The sequence below is a fragment of the Ailuropoda melanoleuca genome, chromosome 5 (assembly GCF_002007445.2).
Source record: "Ailuropoda melanoleuca isolate Jingjing chromosome 5, ASM200744v2, whole genome shotgun sequence".
NCBI lineage: Eukaryota > Metazoa > Chordata > Mammalia > Carnivora > Ursidae > Ailuropoda > Ailuropoda melanoleuca.
Genome location: NC_048222.1, coordinates 74,887,530 through 74,906,080, shown reverse-complemented (window position 1 = coordinate 74,906,080; position 18,551 = coordinate 74,887,530). Strand labels below are relative to the sequence as shown.

The 18,551-nt window shown below is 55.5% G+C and overlaps 1 protein-coding gene across 5 annotated transcripts in view; it reads right to left on the bottom strand.

Moving 5' to 3' along the window:
• Positions 1 to 681: 681 nt before the first annotated feature.
• Positions 682 to 18,551, bottom strand: part of LOXL2 (lysyl oxidase like 2) — an 87,691-nt gene continuing 69,821 nt past the window's right edge. For 4 of the 5 annotated variants that reach the window (XM_034661265.1, XM_034661260.1, XM_034661262.1 and 1 more), the window contains exons 8-14: positions 18,317 to 18,484; positions 16,290 to 16,452; positions 11,527 to 11,770; positions 5,447 to 5,562; positions 4,203 to 4,339; positions 2,192 to 2,303; positions 682 to 1,448 (exon numbers count right to left, since the gene is read on the bottom strand). In XM_034661265.1, coding sequence (XP_034517156.1) covers positions 1,369 to 1,448; positions 2,192 to 2,303; positions 4,203 to 4,339; positions 5,447 to 5,562; positions 11,527 to 11,770; positions 16,290 to 16,452; positions 18,317 to 18,484 — 1,020 coding nt within the window. In that variant the 3' untranslated portion in view covers positions 682 to 1,368. The remainder of the gene's footprint in view (positions 1,449 to 2,191; positions 2,304 to 4,202; positions 4,340 to 5,446; positions 5,563 to 11,526; positions 11,771 to 16,289; positions 16,453 to 18,316; positions 18,485 to 18,551) is intronic. The other variant, XM_034661261.1, reaches the window with a different exon arrangement.

Here is an 18,551-nt window from a genome sequence, read left to right as displayed (position 1 = left end):
CCACCCTGCCCGCTCTGGGAAGGGCCCGCCCCTGCTGGTGCGTCCACTCTGCACACCGGCCCTCCCTCAGAGCCCAGCCGGGGCACCGGCCTTGTGGGCGCCTCCTACAACGGTTTCAATCTAGGTGTCCCATCCCATCCTCACACAGCTGCCGTGCCCCGACAGACTCACTAAAAACAAGTACGGGAAAGGTCAGGGCTCGCATTTTTGTGATTTTTGTGATCCTTAGACTGCTGCTGTCCGAAGGCAGGAGTCGGTCTTTGAAGACGCCCCAGGAACCCATCTCTAGCATGAACTCGAGAGAGTGGGCGAGGCTCCCTCCCCACCTACCGTCCGAGGGAGCTCTGCTGCTCAGGGGTGCGTGCAGGGGCCCAAATGAAACACAGATGCGTATCATCAACTTTTTATTCAAAGTTTCAAGTATGTGTAAGTGTCTGTGATGACACATGGCGCTCGGTGGGTGTCCTCATCACCCAGGACCCTGGTTATAGCACCGTTAAATCAGTTACCCACAGAGTTGGAACAACAGAAGGATGAGTCACTTACACAGGTGGGTCGGTTTTTCTCTTGAGCTATACTTTCGAAGGCCCAGATGCCCAATATTAAATGCCACTAAATTATTTTGTGTTTCAAAGTCTGTGAAAATAGAATAATGGTATCTTGTAAGAGGATTTAGGAGTGGGGGGGAGCACCAACTCTGAGCTTAGTTAGAAAACACATGGCAGCATTATTTGTCTATGTGAGGATAATAGAGTAGAGGCAGTCGGTTTAATCGGAAGAGAGGTCTAGATATTCAGGTTGGCTAGAATTGACCTAAGAGGAGGAAAACGGAATTCAGCCTGACCACCTTGGGTTGATAGCTCACACCACCACGTGGCAAATGATCTGTCGTGAGTTGAGCAGGGTGGTGTCCCACTCAGGGTGGACCGTGGTTTCAGTGGGACAAGCTGCTTCGGGGGTCCCAGACAAGATGGCTCTTGGTGCCCACAACCCTGCTGTCAGGCCCCATCCTGGAGGTTGTCCCAGGCTCCAGAGGTCAGGCAGCAGCCCCCAGCCTTGGACACAGCCCCCCGAGCCTTGGACACGGCCCGTAGGGGGTCGGGACAGGGCGGGGGCCAGGCTGGACGAGGGGGAGTGTGGCCATCAGACTGCGGTTGTTGGGGAAGATGTGCTGTGGCCCGAAGACAGGAGGTGACCTGGTGCTTTACCGGTGCCTTGGACACGGCCCCGTCCCCCCGAGCCTTGGACACGGCCGCAGGGGGTCGGGACAGGGCGGGGGCCAGGCTGGATGAGGGGGAGTGTGGCCATCAGACTGCGGTTGTTGGGGAAGATGTGCTGTGGCCCGAAGACAGGAGGTGACCTGGTGCTTTACCGTGTGGAGAGCTGGTTATTTATGAGTCCACTGAAGTGTTCAAACTTTTTTTCCGTCTCTTCGCTGAAGGAACCGCCTGAGGGGTGGGCATTGGAGAGACGGTTTGGCAAACCAGATGCTCAGCCTTCTCCCACATTGGAGCTGTGGGCCTCAGGGGCCCTGGAGCTACCACCCTCCCCCAGGTGGCCTGCCGGGACCTGCTCTGTGTGACGCCCCCAGGGCGGCCACTTTTTGCTGTCCATCCCTTGGGCCAGGCACAGGTCAGGTCCTCTGCCAAAGCTGAGCAAAGGAGTGGCTAACCCTAGCGAGTTTAGTTTTTGCCATCACAAGAGCAGGGGCTGTTGCTTTTCCTGCAGAAGGGGAAACTCGGCTTCCCCTTTTGTTCCCCAGTGTATGTATAATGCAAGGAAACCTTTCTCCACTGGTGACCAGAAGCCACAGTGGTTGACTAGCTTCTAGCTCTCCACAGAGGAAAACGATACACAGAACCCACAAACCGCTGACGCCCACATGTTTGAGGTCACATGTGTAACGAGGAGATGGCCTCAGCTCCAGCCGGGTTCGGTGCCGCCCTCTCCCTTGGCCGGAGCTGGCTGCGAAAACCCAGCCTCCGTCCAGGCCTTATGTGTCTACAGCTTCCTTCCTGTGCGTGGAAATGGGGGGCTGGCTCCATTCCCCGTGCTCTTTATCCAGATTCAGAAGCTGCTCGGGTTCCTCGACCAAGCAGGGCCGTTCTCGCCTGTCTGCTGGAGGGTGGGCTGCAGGGGGACCTGGCAGGCCTAGGGGCTCCCCCCCACGCTGAGTGCCCAGGGCCCTCACCTATGTGGCAGTTGTACATCCAGATGCGGTGGCCGTCGTAGCGGGTCCTGCACTTCATGATGTTGTTGCTGTAGTCAGACTCCGCAACCTCGTAGTTGGGGTTAATGACAACCTGGGGGCGAGGCAGATTGCGGCCAGCTGCCGAGTCCCGCCTTGTCCACCCTCCACCCCAGGCCCGGACCCCGCCGAGCCCTGCCTTCCAGAGCCAGGGTGACCTCATGAGAGGGGGCATGGCCAGTGCTGGAAAACGAAGGGGTGAGGCCCAGAGGAGTGAGAGTGTGCGCCCCTGGCCATCTGCCTCTGTGTGATTCACACAAATACCCCCTCCCAGAAGGAGGGGTTCATAAAGGGGTTACCTGCTCCTCGGTGTCCTGGGAGGCTTGAGGCTAGTAGAGGCAGGAGTTGGGGTCCGGGGGGGGGCACAGAATAGGCTGTTGTAGGAACTAGAAGGGAGCTGGGGAGCAGGATGTGCTGAGATGGGGTGGGGACAAGGACCAGGCTATGTGCTCCTGGAGGTGTGACCACACGTGCCCCTGCCTCAGCCTTTGCCTGCAGGCCCCTGGAAGGCCACTTCCTCCTCACCCGGCTGTCTCCCGCCCTTGGCAGCACTACTGATGGCTGCACATAGGGCCATGTGGTAACGGAGAGGGTCAGTGAATCCCAGGCCAGGGCCATCACACAGCTAAAGCTCCGTGTCTGTCCCAAGGGAAATTTCCATTCATCTGAGGCACTGACATGCTCCTGTTGAGTTAATTAGCTAATTGTGTAGTTCCGGCATCAGGAGCACAACTGTGATCTGGGTTTGCCCGGCTGTGAAATGAGAGCACTAGTAGAGCCCTTCATTGTAGGGCTACATGTGACCGCAGGGTTGAGGCACGGCCAGGCCTGGCATCAAGCTTTCAGTGAGCCATCGCTATTAAATAGATGGCATTTCCAGAACATATGATGATACCCATTCACCCAGCAGAGCGATAGCAGCCCTCGCACATAAAGCCCCAGGCACTATGTACGTGCATGGAGACATGGATAGTCAGTTTTTAAAATAAAGGGCACTCTCCTCTTTGCTTGGGCCTCTCCAAGTCTGCGGTTTTGGGTTTGTGGGTGGAAAAGTGCTTGGCTGTCTGATTTCCAGCCTCTGAAATTGCCCAGGAAGACTTTCAGAGCCTCTCTGTGGTCACTTCTCTGCAGGTGTTGGTTCTTCCCAGGGCCGTCTGCAGGGTGGGGACCGTGGGCCAGGCTCTGCGCTGGCGGAATGCACCCTTGGGAAAGTTTTCAAGGCAGAATGACACATTTCTGGTCACCCACTTTGCCACCCAGCGGGGCCAGCTCGAGAGCAAGCTGGGTGGCTGTGTAGGAACGTGACAGGGCACCAGGGCGCCTCGCAGGCTGGAGTGCACCTGTGCTCCAGACAGGGGAGGCTGGGGATGCAGTGCTCCTGCTCCCACGCCGGTCAGGGCCCTGGCTGGAACAGGCTGCTGTGTCTGCAGGGAGGCGGGAGAATTGTCCCCTCTGCAGAGCCTTTCGTGAGGCCAACTTTGCTGGGAGACCCAAGTCACAGACACTTGTGAGTGAATGGCTCTTTATGAGATTGCTTTCAGCCTTGACAGCACAGACAAGGCAGTGTGAGGGCGCTGGCAGAGGTGGGGGTGGGGAGGGCAGAGCCTGTGTCAAAGGACACTGCAGGTGTGGGGTGCCTTAGAGTCCGGGGAACAGCTTCTCGGCCTGAGGACCCGAACTGGCTGCACATGTATTTTGATCTGCAAGTGTCAGGTGTTAACTGAGTGCGGATGGCTCGGGAGGCTGCCAGTGCCCCGCAGGCGTGCATGCCTCTCATGCTTAGGTCACCTGTTGACCCTGATGTGCCGCCCCGGGTGTAGGGCTCCCGCACTTCAGACAGCCTGGCCTCCCTGCACGCGTCTCATGTTTGGACACCGGCAGGAAAGGGGCTGCCTCCCCCATCACTGGAGAAAAGGCCCCTCCTCCCATCAGCCGGGGCTGGACCCCCTCCTACCTGGAACAGGTAGTCTCCAGGGGGTACGTCGGTGATGTCAACCCACTGGCAGTCGATGTCATGGCGATACATGTCCCAGCAGCCCATGGTGATGCCCTGCTCACCAAAGTTGGCACACTCGTAATTCTTCTGGATGTCTGCAGGCAGGGGCAGAGAGAAGCCCAGTCACCTTGCACCCTGGCCCCACTGCCTCAGTGCCTGCCCTCTGCGCTCCCCTTCCCCCACCGTGCCCCAAGAAGCCCTGGCTGGGTGGGTGCTGTTCCCTGAGCCCACGCTCAGCAAATGTCTTCCTTCCTCCAAGCCCTCCAATCTCGGCTTCATCTGGGCTGGGCGTCCCGTCCCCACCGTGTGGGTTTCGGATCTGCTCTCATGGCCCTGGAGCCTCTTGCCCAATTCTCTACCCACATCCCATCTGTCCTTTTAGGGCCAGCCGAGTGCCCCTCTTCCACAAAGCCCTTCCTGGCCACTCTGGCATTCCCATTCGCTTGGGAATGAAGTGAGTGCTGACCTGGGAAAGCTCTGGTGGTGGTTGTTTAGCTTAACGTGGGGGTCATCTTGCCCCCCTCTGGAGAACCAGCACTGGGATGCGGGCTCAGGTCTGGTCTGTGTGTCTGGCACATGTAGGTGCTCGAAACCCACTCGCGTGTGTGATTTCACGGCATGGCGCGTCCATGACCGACTAACGCGCATTTATGGAGAGGCTATCAGGTCAGGGCACTACTCGAAGCACTGGGCACATGGGGAAGCAGCGCTGTGTCTCCCTCGAGCTCCGGTCAGGTCAGGTGGCAGGTGTGCCCACCCGTAAGGGCACCAGCCTCCTCGAGGTGTGAGCAGAGTGCTGCCCCGTCTGGGGTTGTCGAGAAACCCGGGAACCTCAGAGAGGGTCTTTTGGATTTGGACTCGGAAGGCATGAGCCTGTGGGGTGGGGGCTTGGCGCTGGAACACAGGGAGAGAGGCTGTGGCAGCCAGAAGCGGAGGGGACCACGTGCCAGGTTTGGGCCTCCCGCAGGGGACCATGTGGACCCATCGGTGCCCATGGGCATAACCCTGGGGGATCCAGCGCCTTCATAGCCAGGACTTGCCCACATGTCCCAGCCCCAAGCCGTAGCCACGGAAGGCCCTGAAGGGAGAAAGGTCACGGGGAGAGTCGGCAGTGGCCAGGGTGACAGAGTCTGGCGTCAGGCCTGGACTCCCGGACAGATGGGAGCATTGGAGTCCTTCTGAAGCCACCCACACAAAGATACCTCCTTCACATTCTGTGTCCTCCAGGCAGAAGCTGGCTTTGTGGCCCTCTGCCACCTTGGTACCATTGAGGTTCAAGAGGTCATAGTGGGTGAACACTTCCATGCTGTGGTAGTGCCTGGAGCGAGAGAGAGAGAAAGAGAGAGGGAGAGGGCCTACAGGTCAGTGACCGGAGCCGCTGCACCAGCCAGCAGCTGCCTCGAGTGGCGTGGTCCAAAGGCGTGGCCTGTGGAAGAGGAGAGGGTGGGCGGGCCTGAGGCGAGGGGGGGCAGAAGCAGAAGCCGGTAACCGTGCCGCGCCCCCGTCCAGGGGCCTCGCGCTCTCACCCACAGGATGGGACTACCCCACCCGGCCGCGGGAGGCCTTGGGGGGTTGGCCGGGTGCGCTGGGGGGCAGAGGGCCTGCCGCGCCGTGCGCCCGATACCTGAAGGGCTCTGTGGTACGTGCTTTTCATAAGCCTCCTGGGCACTAGAGCGGCTCCCAGCCCGTTGCTGTGTGGTACGCTTCCTGCAGACTGATAAAAGTGACTTCCTGAGATCTCTGCGGAACTTTTTCAAGTGGGGATACAGCGGGGAGTGAAAGAACAGGAGGGGAGGGCACGTGGAGTAGGGGGAAGGCGGGAAGAGTGGGCACGGGAGAGTCGGGGGTACCCGGCCGAGACCCTCCACAGCCCGGACTCGAGGCAGGGAGGCCCCAGCCCACCGCACCAGCTGCGGAGTGAGCGGCAGGAGTCTGCGCCCCTCGCCTGGGACACGCAGAAAGGCAACCGGGGCTCTCAGGCCCTTGGGAAGGAGCAGAGCTTGGCAGGCGCCTCCTGGGGGCTCGGGATGAGAGCAGAGGAGGGCGCTCCTGTGCCCGGGGGCTCTTGCTCCTGCGAGTTGTTTACAGAACGGTGTCCCGTCTCTTGGCTCCGGAGGATTGAGAACAGATGCGGATTCTTGGAAAGCGGTGCGCTCGGTTCAGAATAAACAAGGGGAAGATGGCTGCCGCGTGCGGCCGCGGCCTCCCTGAGGCACCGGGCGGGCCCGGCCCAGCCTGAGCTGCAACGTGTGTATCACAGGCGTGTGCGACTCTTTGCACACGCTTGTCTCTAGCATCACTGGGACACGCGGCAAACGGGGAAACAGAAATACAAGGCACCCAAGTCTCGCGGAGAAAAACTACCGGAGCTGCTCCCTTAGGAAAGAGGGGATGATCACAGGACCCACTCTTAGGAGTCCGGGAAGGACTGAATCAGAGAAACCACAGAAGACTTCCCAGGCGGCTTGCAACAGAGGGGTACTCAGCACCTGTCAGCTCTCCTGGTTACTCTCGTTCACAGTGGTACCACAAGTCGTATTTTCGTAACCACCACCGTTGCTACTGTTCCTGCTACCGGTCCCGGGCTTCCTCACCCCCCAGGCCTCACGGGGCTGGCCTCTGGCTCCCTCCGAGGGAGTAGAGGCAATCAGGACAGAGGCAAGAGGGGTTTCGGAGAGGAAATTAGAGTCTCTTTCCCCCTTCCTCCTATGTTTGCTCGTGCTAAAAATAATGCCAGGAGTTCCTAACTTGGGCTTTTCCCAGGTCGCTCATGTTTCTGTAAAGCGATGCTGAGCCAGGGCCCCCTGAGAACACTCACAAGGACACATTTTGTGGCAAGTCGAAGTGATGACTTTGAACGAGTCTATTTTGGCTACTCGAAGGAGCAGGATGAGACATGAGGTCTGACTCATTGCCTAAAACATGTCTGCATCTTTCAGAGAGGGGTTTATGTTACCATGTTTACTGGCTGGAAAGACTGAAGAGAAATGGGTTTATGTTCCGTTGTCTAAACAAAATTCAGACGGAGTCCACAGATGGACTGTTGTAAGGCTGACCTTCTCCCGCTCCCCCTGCTTCCTGCAGACTTGATTTAAGAGTTTTCCCTAGCTCTTCAGTTTTTCCCCTGTGAACACGAGGAGGGAAACAGCTGGTTTAGAGCCTCTAGATTCCAGCTAGCTGCAGTCCCGGAGCTCCCATGCTTTACCTCCGGGATAGGTGTGGACGTCACCCCCGGGGCCACGTTTTCCTCCCCACCGGCTGGCTGGAGAGGTCAGGACAACCCCCATGCCCCCCAGGAAATACAGATGGGGCCCCCAGGAAGGCAGGAGGGCACATATTGGCGATAAGGGTATACTTCCTCTTTCCAGGCTAAGCTGCCCTGACCTTTGGAAGTCTAAGAACGGGCCAGATCCGTGGGGTAGAACTGGGGAAATTACAACTTTTAAAGAAATTCCAGGGGCGCCTGGGTTGCGCAGTCATTAAGCGTCTGCCTTCGGCTCAGGGCGTGATCCCAGCGTTCTGGGGTCGAGCCTCACATCAGGCTCCTCTGCTAGGAGCCTGCTTCTTCCCCTCCCCCCCCCCCCCCCCCCGCTTGTGCTCCCTCTCTCGCTGGCTGTTTCTGTCTAATAAATAAATAAAATCTTTAAAAAAAAATAAAAATAAAAAAATAAATTCCAGAACCTAAGTAGAGAGAGAGTGACCTGACACTTGGTGGAAGTCGTTGTAATCTGGATAAAAGGAAGGATGGCCTTCTACCATAAGACTGCCGAGCTCCATACTCTAAGACACAGTATCAGTGTCAGAAGCAGAGGATGAATACGTGGAGGCTAGAGCAAGCTAGTCCAGAGGAAGAGGGCGGGTTTGGGTATATCCTTTGTTATCCTAGGGCACTGGGGCCCACATAAAACTCGGAATCAGTCAGTGCGCACGGTAGAGATGTCACCCTTCATCCTGTCCCCCACCAGCCACGTGTCCTCTGGTGCTTCCTGGCTGACGCTCAGCGGCAGCTGGGACAAGGCTGCTGTCCCCATTGCAGAGAATACGGGGTAGGGGGGAGGTGTTCCAGGTCCAGGAGGTGCTGTCATGAAGGGCGAGGGCCTCTGCTCGCTCCACCCCACCTTCCCCATGTGCTGGGAGCCCTCCGGCCAGAACAAGGCCCTACAGATGTGACAAGGGCCTAAAATTGGCTCCCAGAGGCCACATCGCATCTGCGGGGCTTTGATCCAACACGGGGCCTGCTCTGCACATGCTGGGAGCCGGGCAGAGTAAAACTCTCCCTCGGTAGCAGGGCTGTCCCCGACTCGCTGGGCAGACACCTGTGCTGGGCATCCACTGCCCTGCTTGCCAGCTTCCAGTGCCTCTCGTGGGGCTGCCTGCAGTGCGACATGCAGGGGTAGAGCTGCTCTCTGTCCAAGTCCGTCTGGACCCTGTAGGACCTGTGACATGATGTGCCAGTTAAACAGGTGTGGCCCCGCTCCCTGGGGCACAGTCAGGGTCATCAACCAAGGGCATGATGCATATGAGAGAGAACAACTCAGGGCATTTTCTTCTATGTCTTGTTGGCAAGGAAGTTGCTAAGGGGGTCAGTCTTTAGGTTTCACTTGAAGGCTTTCAAAGAACATATTTCTGTTCCTCATTGTAGCATTAATTGCATTGGGAGTGATAATTTTCCCCATGCACGCTAATTTGAGCCAGGGCTCTCAACTTTGGCTCCACAGTCTGTAAATCTGCTGAAATAGGATGGTAAATCTTCTAGAAATAATTTTTTTTTTTGAGTGGAAGAAGGGCCTGCTTTCATCAGACTCCCAAAGGGATGCAACAGAAGTTCGGGGCCAGAAGTCCTATTCAAAGGTCCTCCTACAGAGCCTGGAGATGTCCCCTGGAGCTCTGGAGGCTGGGGGCAGGGGGACCCTCTTATGCTCCCTGAGATCTCATGGTCATAGGTTCTCAGTTATGGATGAGGAAGAGGCACCTTGAAGGACATATGGCCAGCATGTTTTTTCCATCCATTCCTCCCAAACCACTGATTGGAACATCTGTAAGCAAAGATGACAGGAAAAGCAGGGGGTGGGGTGGGGTAGAGATCGGAATGCCTGGGTCTCCAGATCAGAAGAAACACTTCCATGGTGTCACCATGTGTATTCTTGGAGGACAGACCACTGCTTGGAGAGCAAGCAGATGTCCCACGGAAACTCCCACCATGTAATGTCTGGGTGGACCGCCACGTGTGGGACAGAGATGCAATTATGTCCAACTTAGAGCAGGCAGCGCCAAGCCCCCGCAGCCCCAAGGCTCCCACCCATACGTTCTCTAAAGGAAATCAGGCACCAATCTGGTAACGACTTTAATTTTACTCTTTGACATCCACCCTGCAGAAGGCTGACATGCTTCTACATAGAGACCAAAAATTCTTTGGCTAATTAGGACATTCAAATCATAGGGATAATAATTATGAAGGAAAATGAGCACCCTAAGTTCTGTGCTAATCTTTTCTTTTGAAACAGACTGAACAGTTCTATCCCTAAACCTGTTTTTTTTTTTTAAAGATTTTATTTATTTATTTGAGAGAAAGAGACAGTGACAGAGATAGCGAGAGAGAGAGAACAAGTGGGGAGGGGAGGGAGAAGCAGGCTCCCGTTGAGCAGGGAGCCTGACGCGGGGCTCGATCCCAGGACCCCGGGACCATGACCCGGGCTGAAGACAGACGCCCAACTGACTGAGCCACCCAGGCGCCACCCTAAACCGATCTGAATGTGACTGGACCATCTGTTTTGACATGGAGAAGCAGACAAGACAGATTGCTGATGAAGATTCAACAGAGGTAAAAGAAAGAGCACACACTTTGGAGTCAGACAGACACGAGCTGGGGATCCCTGCCCGGCAACTTCCCGTTGGACTTCCTGGACAAGTCATAGAGACACTGAGCCTCCATTCCCTTACTCTTGAGAATGAGGCTTCCATGTGCCCGGCACTCAGAAGGGGGTCAATAAATGTCAGTTCTCATGCCCCTCACAACAGTCAGTACGTTTTCCCACTGGAAGGATGCCTAGTGGTCAGCTGGGCTGGGGCTTCTCAGCCTTAGACGTGATATACACACGATCACCTGGTGATCCTGTCAAAATGCAGATTCTGATGCGAAAGTCTGCAATGGGCCGACTCTGCCAGCCCACGGACCTCCCTGTGAGAAGCAGGGAGCTCTGCCGCAGAGATGGAGGGCATCCCGGCGGGGGGGCACTCACTGTGGACCCCTCGGGGGCTTGCTGCCCTGTTGCATGGCAGGGCCTACCCCCTTCGTTTTCAAAAGTGTGCTCTCTTCTGTTCCCTCTATCTGCCCAAGTCCGGACCCAGCAGGAAACTGTGAACAGGCTAGGTTAGTGGGCTCTGGATTAGAGTAAGAATCAAGGCAAAGAAACAGAAGAGATAAGGCAAGGCCATGAATGGGGTGGCTTCCATTGGCTCCAGCTAGGGCTGGCTCTAGGATTTCTGTTCTTGTGCAGAATTTATAGCACTGGGGCCACATCCACAGGCTGAGGGCTGGTAGGGATGCTGGAGGTCCCGGGTGATGTGGCCCAGATGGCCTGATATCACGCAGCTGGTTAGAGGCACGGCTGGGTTGAGAAACCAGGTCTTGTGACTACTGGGCCTAAAACTCTTGTCTCCATACCCACTACCTTCCTCAAGATATTTCAAATATATATATATATATATTTTTTTTAAGGATATTTTTAAAGTATTTTATTTATCTATTTGACACAGAGAGAGAAAGCACAAGCAGGGGGAGCGGAGGGGAGAGGGAGAAGCAGACTCCCGCTGAACAGGGAGCCCGATCCCAGGACCCTGGGATCATGACCGGAGCTGAAGGCAGACGCTTAACGGATGGAGCCACCCAGGTGCCCCCTCAAATATATTTATAAATGAACTCAGAGTCCCAGAATTGCAGAACCCCAAGCACCCTGCAGAGTGTGAACTAGCCGTAGACACACTTGAAAACCATTGACCAAAGGGTCAGTGGAGAAGCATAGGGTACTGAAAATTTGTTTCCTAATGTTCGGCGCCGGAGGCAAGAACGAGACTGGGTTTGGGGAAGGTGAGGTGGGCCGGGGCAGCTGGGAGTAAATGTGCAAGGCAACTGTGGCGACCCGGACCCCCTCTAATGTAGGGAGACCCTGCCTCCTGGATGTGTGGCCTCTCAGCTCTCAAAGGGACCCTGCGATTCTGAATCCTACGCAGGCCTGCAGCGTGTCGGGCCAGTGTAGGCTGCTGGCGATGAAAGAGGGCTCACCTGTGGCAGTCATGCCAGATCCACGCGTGGCGGCCGTTCTTGGGTCGGAAGTCGGACTGCCCGTTGTTGTGGATCTGGGAGGAGAAGCGCAGAAGGCGTCGGTAGCCTGTGGTGGGGTTGGTCTGGGCGGCCGAGGCTGAGAGGCAGTTCTCCTCCATGGCGCACTGGAGCATGAACATGGGGCGGTCCTCCAGGTAGGTGCTCTGCTGGACAATCTCCGCGTTGAGGACCAGGTCAGGGGCAGCTGCGGAGGGCAGACACGATGTTCAAACAAGACAAGAGCCCCCTCACCCCTCCCAAGTCTTTTGCTTCTGATTCCTGAGCTGGGACAAACCCCCATCCCTGCCTAGCACCACCATCTGGGGCTGGCTCATGGTCTCTCAAGGTCACCTTTCTTGAAGAACGCTACTCCAAATTCCTCTTCCCCTTCTCGAGAGTCCTCTTGGACACCTCTGCAGCTATCCATGCAAAATGATGGGCAAAACGTTGACAACCGTTTAATCTGACTGATGGTGCACGAGGGTTCATTATCTTGCTCTCTCTACTTTTGGTTGGCTGGAGATTTCCCATAATAAAAAACAAACCACAGCAATGATATCGTGGCTCCCTGAGAGAGAGCTCAATGGATACCTTGGTGCGACCCTTCCGGGAGGGATACACAGAGAGTTTCTAACACGCCTAATACCGTATGTAGATTTACAGTCTGCTAACACCGTTTCCCTTCAAATGTATCTTGACATATTTTCTTGTTAATAAATATCCATTACCACATGCATTTCATGGCTACGTAACATTGAATTCATAACCCTACCTCATATTTTTAGATACACTGGTTACTTGCCATTTCTCACCCTTAAAGATAAAGCTGTGATTAACATCCTGTAGTAAGTCTGTGTATGTAACTTGTAAGTTATTTCTTTAGAATATATTTCTAGAAGTGGAATTGCTGGGCAGAAGGGCTGCATGTTTTCAAGGCTCTGATGCGTGTTGTTCCATTGCCTTCTTTTTTTTAAATTTTATTTATTTATTTGAGAGCGTGAGAGAGAGAAAGCATGAGAGGGGGGAGGGTCAGAGGGAGAAGCAGGCTCCCCACTGAGCAGCGAGCCCGATGCGGGACTCAGTCCCAGGACTCCGGGATAGTGACCTGAGCCCGAGGCAGACGCTTAACCGACTGAGCCACTCAGGTGCCCGCTCCATTACCTTCTTAACAGATCCTTTCAGTTTTCCACTCACGCGGTTGCTCTGCATGAGTTTCCCCAGGGGCATCTTTTTTTTTTTTTCTTAAGATATATGTCTTTATTTGAGGGAGAGAGAGAGAGTGCAAGCTCAGTGAGGCGCAGAGAGAGAGAGAGAAACAGATTTCCCACTGAGGGCGGAGCCCAACACCTCTCCGGGGCTCGATCCCACGACCCTGAGATCATGACCTGAGCAGAACTGAGTCTGATGCTTAACTGACTGTGCCACCCCGGCGCCCCCTGCCCAGGTGCATCTTTTAAAACGAAGCTTGATTTACTCAGTGAGCACACTGCACACAGCAGGTGTTAAGAAAAAATTACCAATGGCTTCAGTCTATGTTTACTAAACAATCCTAGTAGAAGGTTTAGCTTCTTTACAAAAGGATTAACTGGAAGTTTCCCTTTATAAGTCAGATTCCACTGACTATTTCTAGTTCATTTTAATTCACAAAAGTATTATATATGAATTATTTGCAACAAGCCCCACCCTTTTTTTTCTAACAAGTTGCTTGTAATTTCTGAGGTGGGTGTGGGTCTGAGCTTTGCTTCCCTCAAGGTCACCAGAGCCTGGAACGCTCCCCTTGGCCCCCAGGCTGCACGTGGAGCACAGCATGTTCTCAAGACATACTTGTTACCCCCGAGGCCGGCAGCCTCTAGAGAAAAGCAAGTCCACCTGCAGGGTTTGGATGTGGAACTGAAGAGTCTGAAGGGGGCACACACATGAGAAGTGGGGTAGAGAAATACTTCCTCTTGGGGGACACACACAAGGAGGCAGAGTGTCCTAGGCACACTTTTACTGGAGGGTGTGGTGAGTCTCTTGTTCATGGTCTGTACCACACTTGGTACTCAATGGACAGCCCCTGTGCTTACCTCTGAGCTGAGCAAATGGGCCTCCATCACTCACTCCTCTTTCTGAGAGGAGGCCAGCCTTAGCTCCAGCTCCGGAGTCTGCAGTTAGCTGGTAGCCTGAGAGCTGTGCTCTTAGCACCTGCCATGCGATGGGGCCTCGTCCTCCCTGTCATCTGAAACATCTGCCAGAAGCTTATCCGAAGCGTGCATTCACCCACCCGTCCACCAAGTATTCTGGCAAACCCTGCACTAGGCTCTCTGGACAGTGCTGAACAAGGCTGACATTACGTTGTCTCGGAAGAGACAGACAGAAGCCCACATTAATTACTTACAGTCATGAGCTAGAAGGAGAGCTAGAAGGAGAGATATAGGGGGTGTTGGAAATTATAACCGGGGGACCCAGTCCGGGGGAGGAGGTCAGGAAGGATTTCCTTGGAGGCAGTTAGGTTTTAGCTGCTCCCTGGAGGACGAGCAGGGATTAGAGGAAGTAGCTCTACATGGCTAAGCAGCAAGTGCCAGGCCCCTGAGGCATGAAGAGCACAGAAGCCTGCATGGTTGGGCCACCAAGGAGGGGTGGGAGGTAGAAGGTGGCCCCAAATGAGGCTGGATAACACGTGCCTCGCGCAAGTCCCTGCGTTCACCCAAGTGCCTTGGGAAAGCCTGGCCGGGTTTGAACAGGACGGTGGTATGAGTGGGAGACCAGCATTGATTCCGGCTTCGGGGAGGGGGCGCAATCGGAGGGGCACATGTCACTGTGGGGAATCCAGCCGAGGAGCCTCTGCACTAACGTAGTCTGGAAGAATGGCATCTGGTCACGGGCTGAGACAGCGGGAGGGAAGGAGGTAGAGAGAGTGGAGAAAACACGGACAGATAGCAATGAGGATGGATTGTATATGGGGGGGGGTCAGGAGGAAGAGAGAGAAAGGAAGACTTACAGACACAGGGTAGAACTGGTTGGATGAGAAAAAGTAATTACGAAGGGTGGCTCGAAAAATATACTTCATCTCTGAATACTCTAACGTGCATTAAGCCAGATCCACCAAGAGCTGTGTTCCTGCCCAAATGGCCACTGCCCCCCCCCAAGGAGTCACTCTGAGTGATGCCTTTAGCCTAACTTGCGGGGTTCTAGGAGCCCCATGAAACTTATTTTTCATCTACCATGAGATGTCAAGGGCACTGTTTATCTCATAACTGTCTGTCTTCATGAGAAATTCCTTTCCATCTCAGAATCTAGAACAGTGGGCTTCTCTAATCTCATGGGTGTGTTTCTACTTCATGGACACTGTGACTGATATTAATGACCAGGTTTCCTTCTTTCCTTGGCTGTTAGGAAGCTCACAGTGAATTTTATGACCTCCCAACAGTAAATGTATAGGACACTACCCCTCTCGGGTCCATTTTGAGCCCACTACCTTTTCGCCAACCCGGCTTTTCTCTTATGCTACCTTGAATTTTATTTAGGTTTATATTATGTTACTTTCCTCTTGGAATGATGGTAGATTACAAATATAAATAAATTAAGAAGCAAAGAAGGGGCCCCCGACTGCTTCTCTCTGCTCAGATGTCCCTCCCGGGGAGGCCAGTGATCTCCCCCCCAGACAGGACGGACAGCCAGCACTGTCTGTCCAGATGAGCTCATGCCGGGGTGGCCAGGCCCGCCTTATAAGGCTTCGAAAACGCCGGGCTATCTAAAGGGGCCACTGGGTGCGTGAAGCTCACCAGCTCAGGTCTGACATCCCCTAGCTCCACGATGGTAAAAGACGGCGCATCATTGTCTCCTGTGCACGTGCCCATATTCACTGTCACATTTCATTTCCACTGTCTCGGAAAAACAGTAACTGGAGTTCGGAGTGGTTAAACAACTCTGCCAAGATCAGCTAATAAATGGCAGGTGGAGTCTGCTCTCAAGTTCTCTGGCCAGATCCGGGGCCTCTTGCACCTCCCAGATTGACAAGGGAGAAGGCTAAGCATGGGTTTATCAGGCCAGGGGTGGGAGAGCAGCACGGGGGCCTCAGGAGAGCAGCGTGCCCACAGGGCTGCATGGTTAGGCCTTCCTCCTTCCTCTCCTCTCAGCGCATAAGGGAGCCTTCAGAGCTGGGCCGTTCTGAGTCCCGGCGGGGGTTCCCCTTCTATGTTTTCAGTCTCTCTAGGATTCCCAGGGACTCACCAGGAAGCTAAATTGTCTCCAAGTTGTGAAAACAAGCAACGCTTTTTGGAGAAGGGTGGGAGGAAGGAAGCCAACACACACCAAGCATGTCCTTGGTCTCCTTCCCTGGCCTCAGACGCGGCCCCCGAGGAAGGTGCTGTCTTCCTCGTTAACTGGTAAGAACAAGGAGTTCTCAGTGACAGAGCTAACCGGAGGTCACTTGGTCTACAGCAGCCCTGCCATTTGAACCCAAGGCTCCCAGACTCCCCAGTCCCTCCCTCCCGCTTCTCTTCCCACTGTCAGCAGGCAAGTGGCGGGCGTGTGTGTGTGTGTGTGTGTGTGTGTGTGTGTGTGTGTGTTTGGGTGGAGTTCCTCCTGCCCCCTGCGCTTCTCACTTAAAACTAATCTCTGCTTTCCTCTCTGGCTTCGCTCATGGCAGACGCCCCTAGCCTGGCCAGGAATATCCAGTGGGACTCTGGTCCCCTCTCGGAGCCTGGTGGGGAGGGGGGGATGTGACCCCCCGGGACTCTCACTTTCTGAGCAGGCGACTCCAGCCCCATACTGCACCGCGCCCTGGGGGCAGGCCACGTCCTCATCTTGGCGGCAGTGCGCCAGGGACAGCTCCGTTCCCGAGCACTTCACCCCGCTCATGACCACTTTGTTGCCGTAGGTATTTCCGTGCCAATACCAGGTCTCCTGGAGGAATCAAAAGAAATGGAAAGCGTGTCACCCCCCATTGTCACTTTCTCATATTCTGTCAACTTTCAGCCTCGGGAAAATCCCAAAGCTAAAGCTAAAGCTAAATGAGCCCATTTTTTTTAGATGGAGACAGCGGAGGCCCACACAGCCATGTCCCCAAGTCATGCAGTTTGATGGTGGCGGATTAGGGGAGACCCTCGCGCTCCGGTTCTGTCTCTGGTCCCTGTGGGGAAAGCATAGCTAAGGTTTTGGTCAAACGGCTGTCCAGTGTTGTGTGTCAGGAACAGCATGTGACTGCTGCTGCTCGGTCCCTAGCCCGGAGCCCAGGGCAGACATGACTAGTCTGTCATAGCCCCCTCTCCTCTGAACCTGCATGTGCTCTCAGCACAGTGCTCCAGGGAGACACTCCCGATCGATCAGAATGGGCAGGAGAGAAGAAATCTATTCACACATGATAGCACAACATGCATCCATCCTATTCGTTCTGCTTACCTAGAGAACCCCACATCCTCTAGAGAGAGGACCAGGGCTTCAGAGAGGGACAGGCTGTGTAATTGGTGGCAGATCCAGGCCCACGTCATGACCCTGCTGAGGCCCAGGTGTCTTAAGAATGAACTGATCGGGAACGAAAACAGCTGGACGAGCGCTCTGCTGAAAAGCACTGGTTTTCCTCTCTCTCCGGGGCCCCAGACAGTGCCTGGCTTGTCTGAGCAGCATCAGCAGAGACGCTGCGGGAAGCCCGGAGCCCGGAGGGTGTGGGCAGGGCTCCCAGAGGCCAGTCCTTCTGAATGCTGCAGTGAGGGGCCACAGGGCAGCCTCTCCTCAGGACTCAGCTCCCACCCTGGACCTGGCCGGCCTGAGGAGGGCAGTCAGGCTCTGCAAGCCTTCGGATCTGACCCAAGTCCCTCCCTAAGAAATCCTGTTCCGAGGGACAGGGCCCCCGGGCATGGGAGCTGGAGTCAGGTTAGCAAAGCAAGATGGGGGCTCCTGTCATTTTCCTCTTCTCCAAACACTGAGAAAGTCTCTGGAGCCAGGACACTGAGGACCTGGGACTATTCACTCCATGTCACAGGGAGAAGAAGGGACACATGGGAGGGTAGCTGCTTTGCCCCAGATCATTTTACAGCGGGCTGGTGGGGGTACAGATGGGAAGAGACCTGAAGCCTCCCATCTCTGCCCCCCCCACCAGCCTCCTTCTGACAATGTGTCCTCACAATACAGGGTCCAGAAGTCAATGATTTTTTAAGCCAATGCACTTCTTGCCTCTCCTCTGCTGCCTTCTGATTGGGGCAGGGGCTTAGCGGAGTCCCTCTCAGGAAGGGGCAGGCGGGAGGAGGGCACAGATGATGGGACAAGGCTTAGAGGTTTACCAGCCAATCAAGGGGAGAAGGTGTGAGTACAGATACCAGTTGGGAAACATAGTCTGGCCGGAGGGGCCTCCAAGGGAGTGAGCTAAGGCATCTGGGGTGTTGGGCCTTGGGCCGGGTGGTCTCCACTGCCCCGCCCCGTAGGACTGAGTTGCTTCCCTCTGCACAGGCACAGCAACACACCCCAGAATCAGCCCTCAGCCCAGGGTGAATCCCAGCGCTCTAAGCGGACTGGACCCTGGAAACTAGAGGCCAGCCCCTTATTCTGTAGCAGGGAAACAGAGGCCAGAGGGGAACATGACCCACCCTAGGACTCAGGGCTGTGAGGGGCAGAGCTGAGGCCACGATGAGGTTCCTGTTCCCCTCCCCCCAGTCCAGGGCACTTTGCTGTCCACCTCCCAGGTAGCTGGGGAAGGTGCATGGAAGGCAGGGGTCTGACTGGGAGGGGTAGGGCCACACTGGATGGGGGGGGGTCCAAGATGGGGGCTTCTCACCTGGAATGCATTACTGGCAAACCCGAGGCCCAGCTGCCGGCAGACCACCATGGCCTCCACAATGCCCCAGTTCTCGCCACACACCGTCCCCCATACGAGGGACCCGTTCCTCTCCACCAGCACCTCCACCCGGCCCTCGTAGGGGTTCCGGCCGCCGTCCAAGCGCAGCTGTGGACAGAAAGAAAGGCAGAGTCACCAGGTGGGAACAGAGGGGAGCTGCCCCACCGTATTGTCA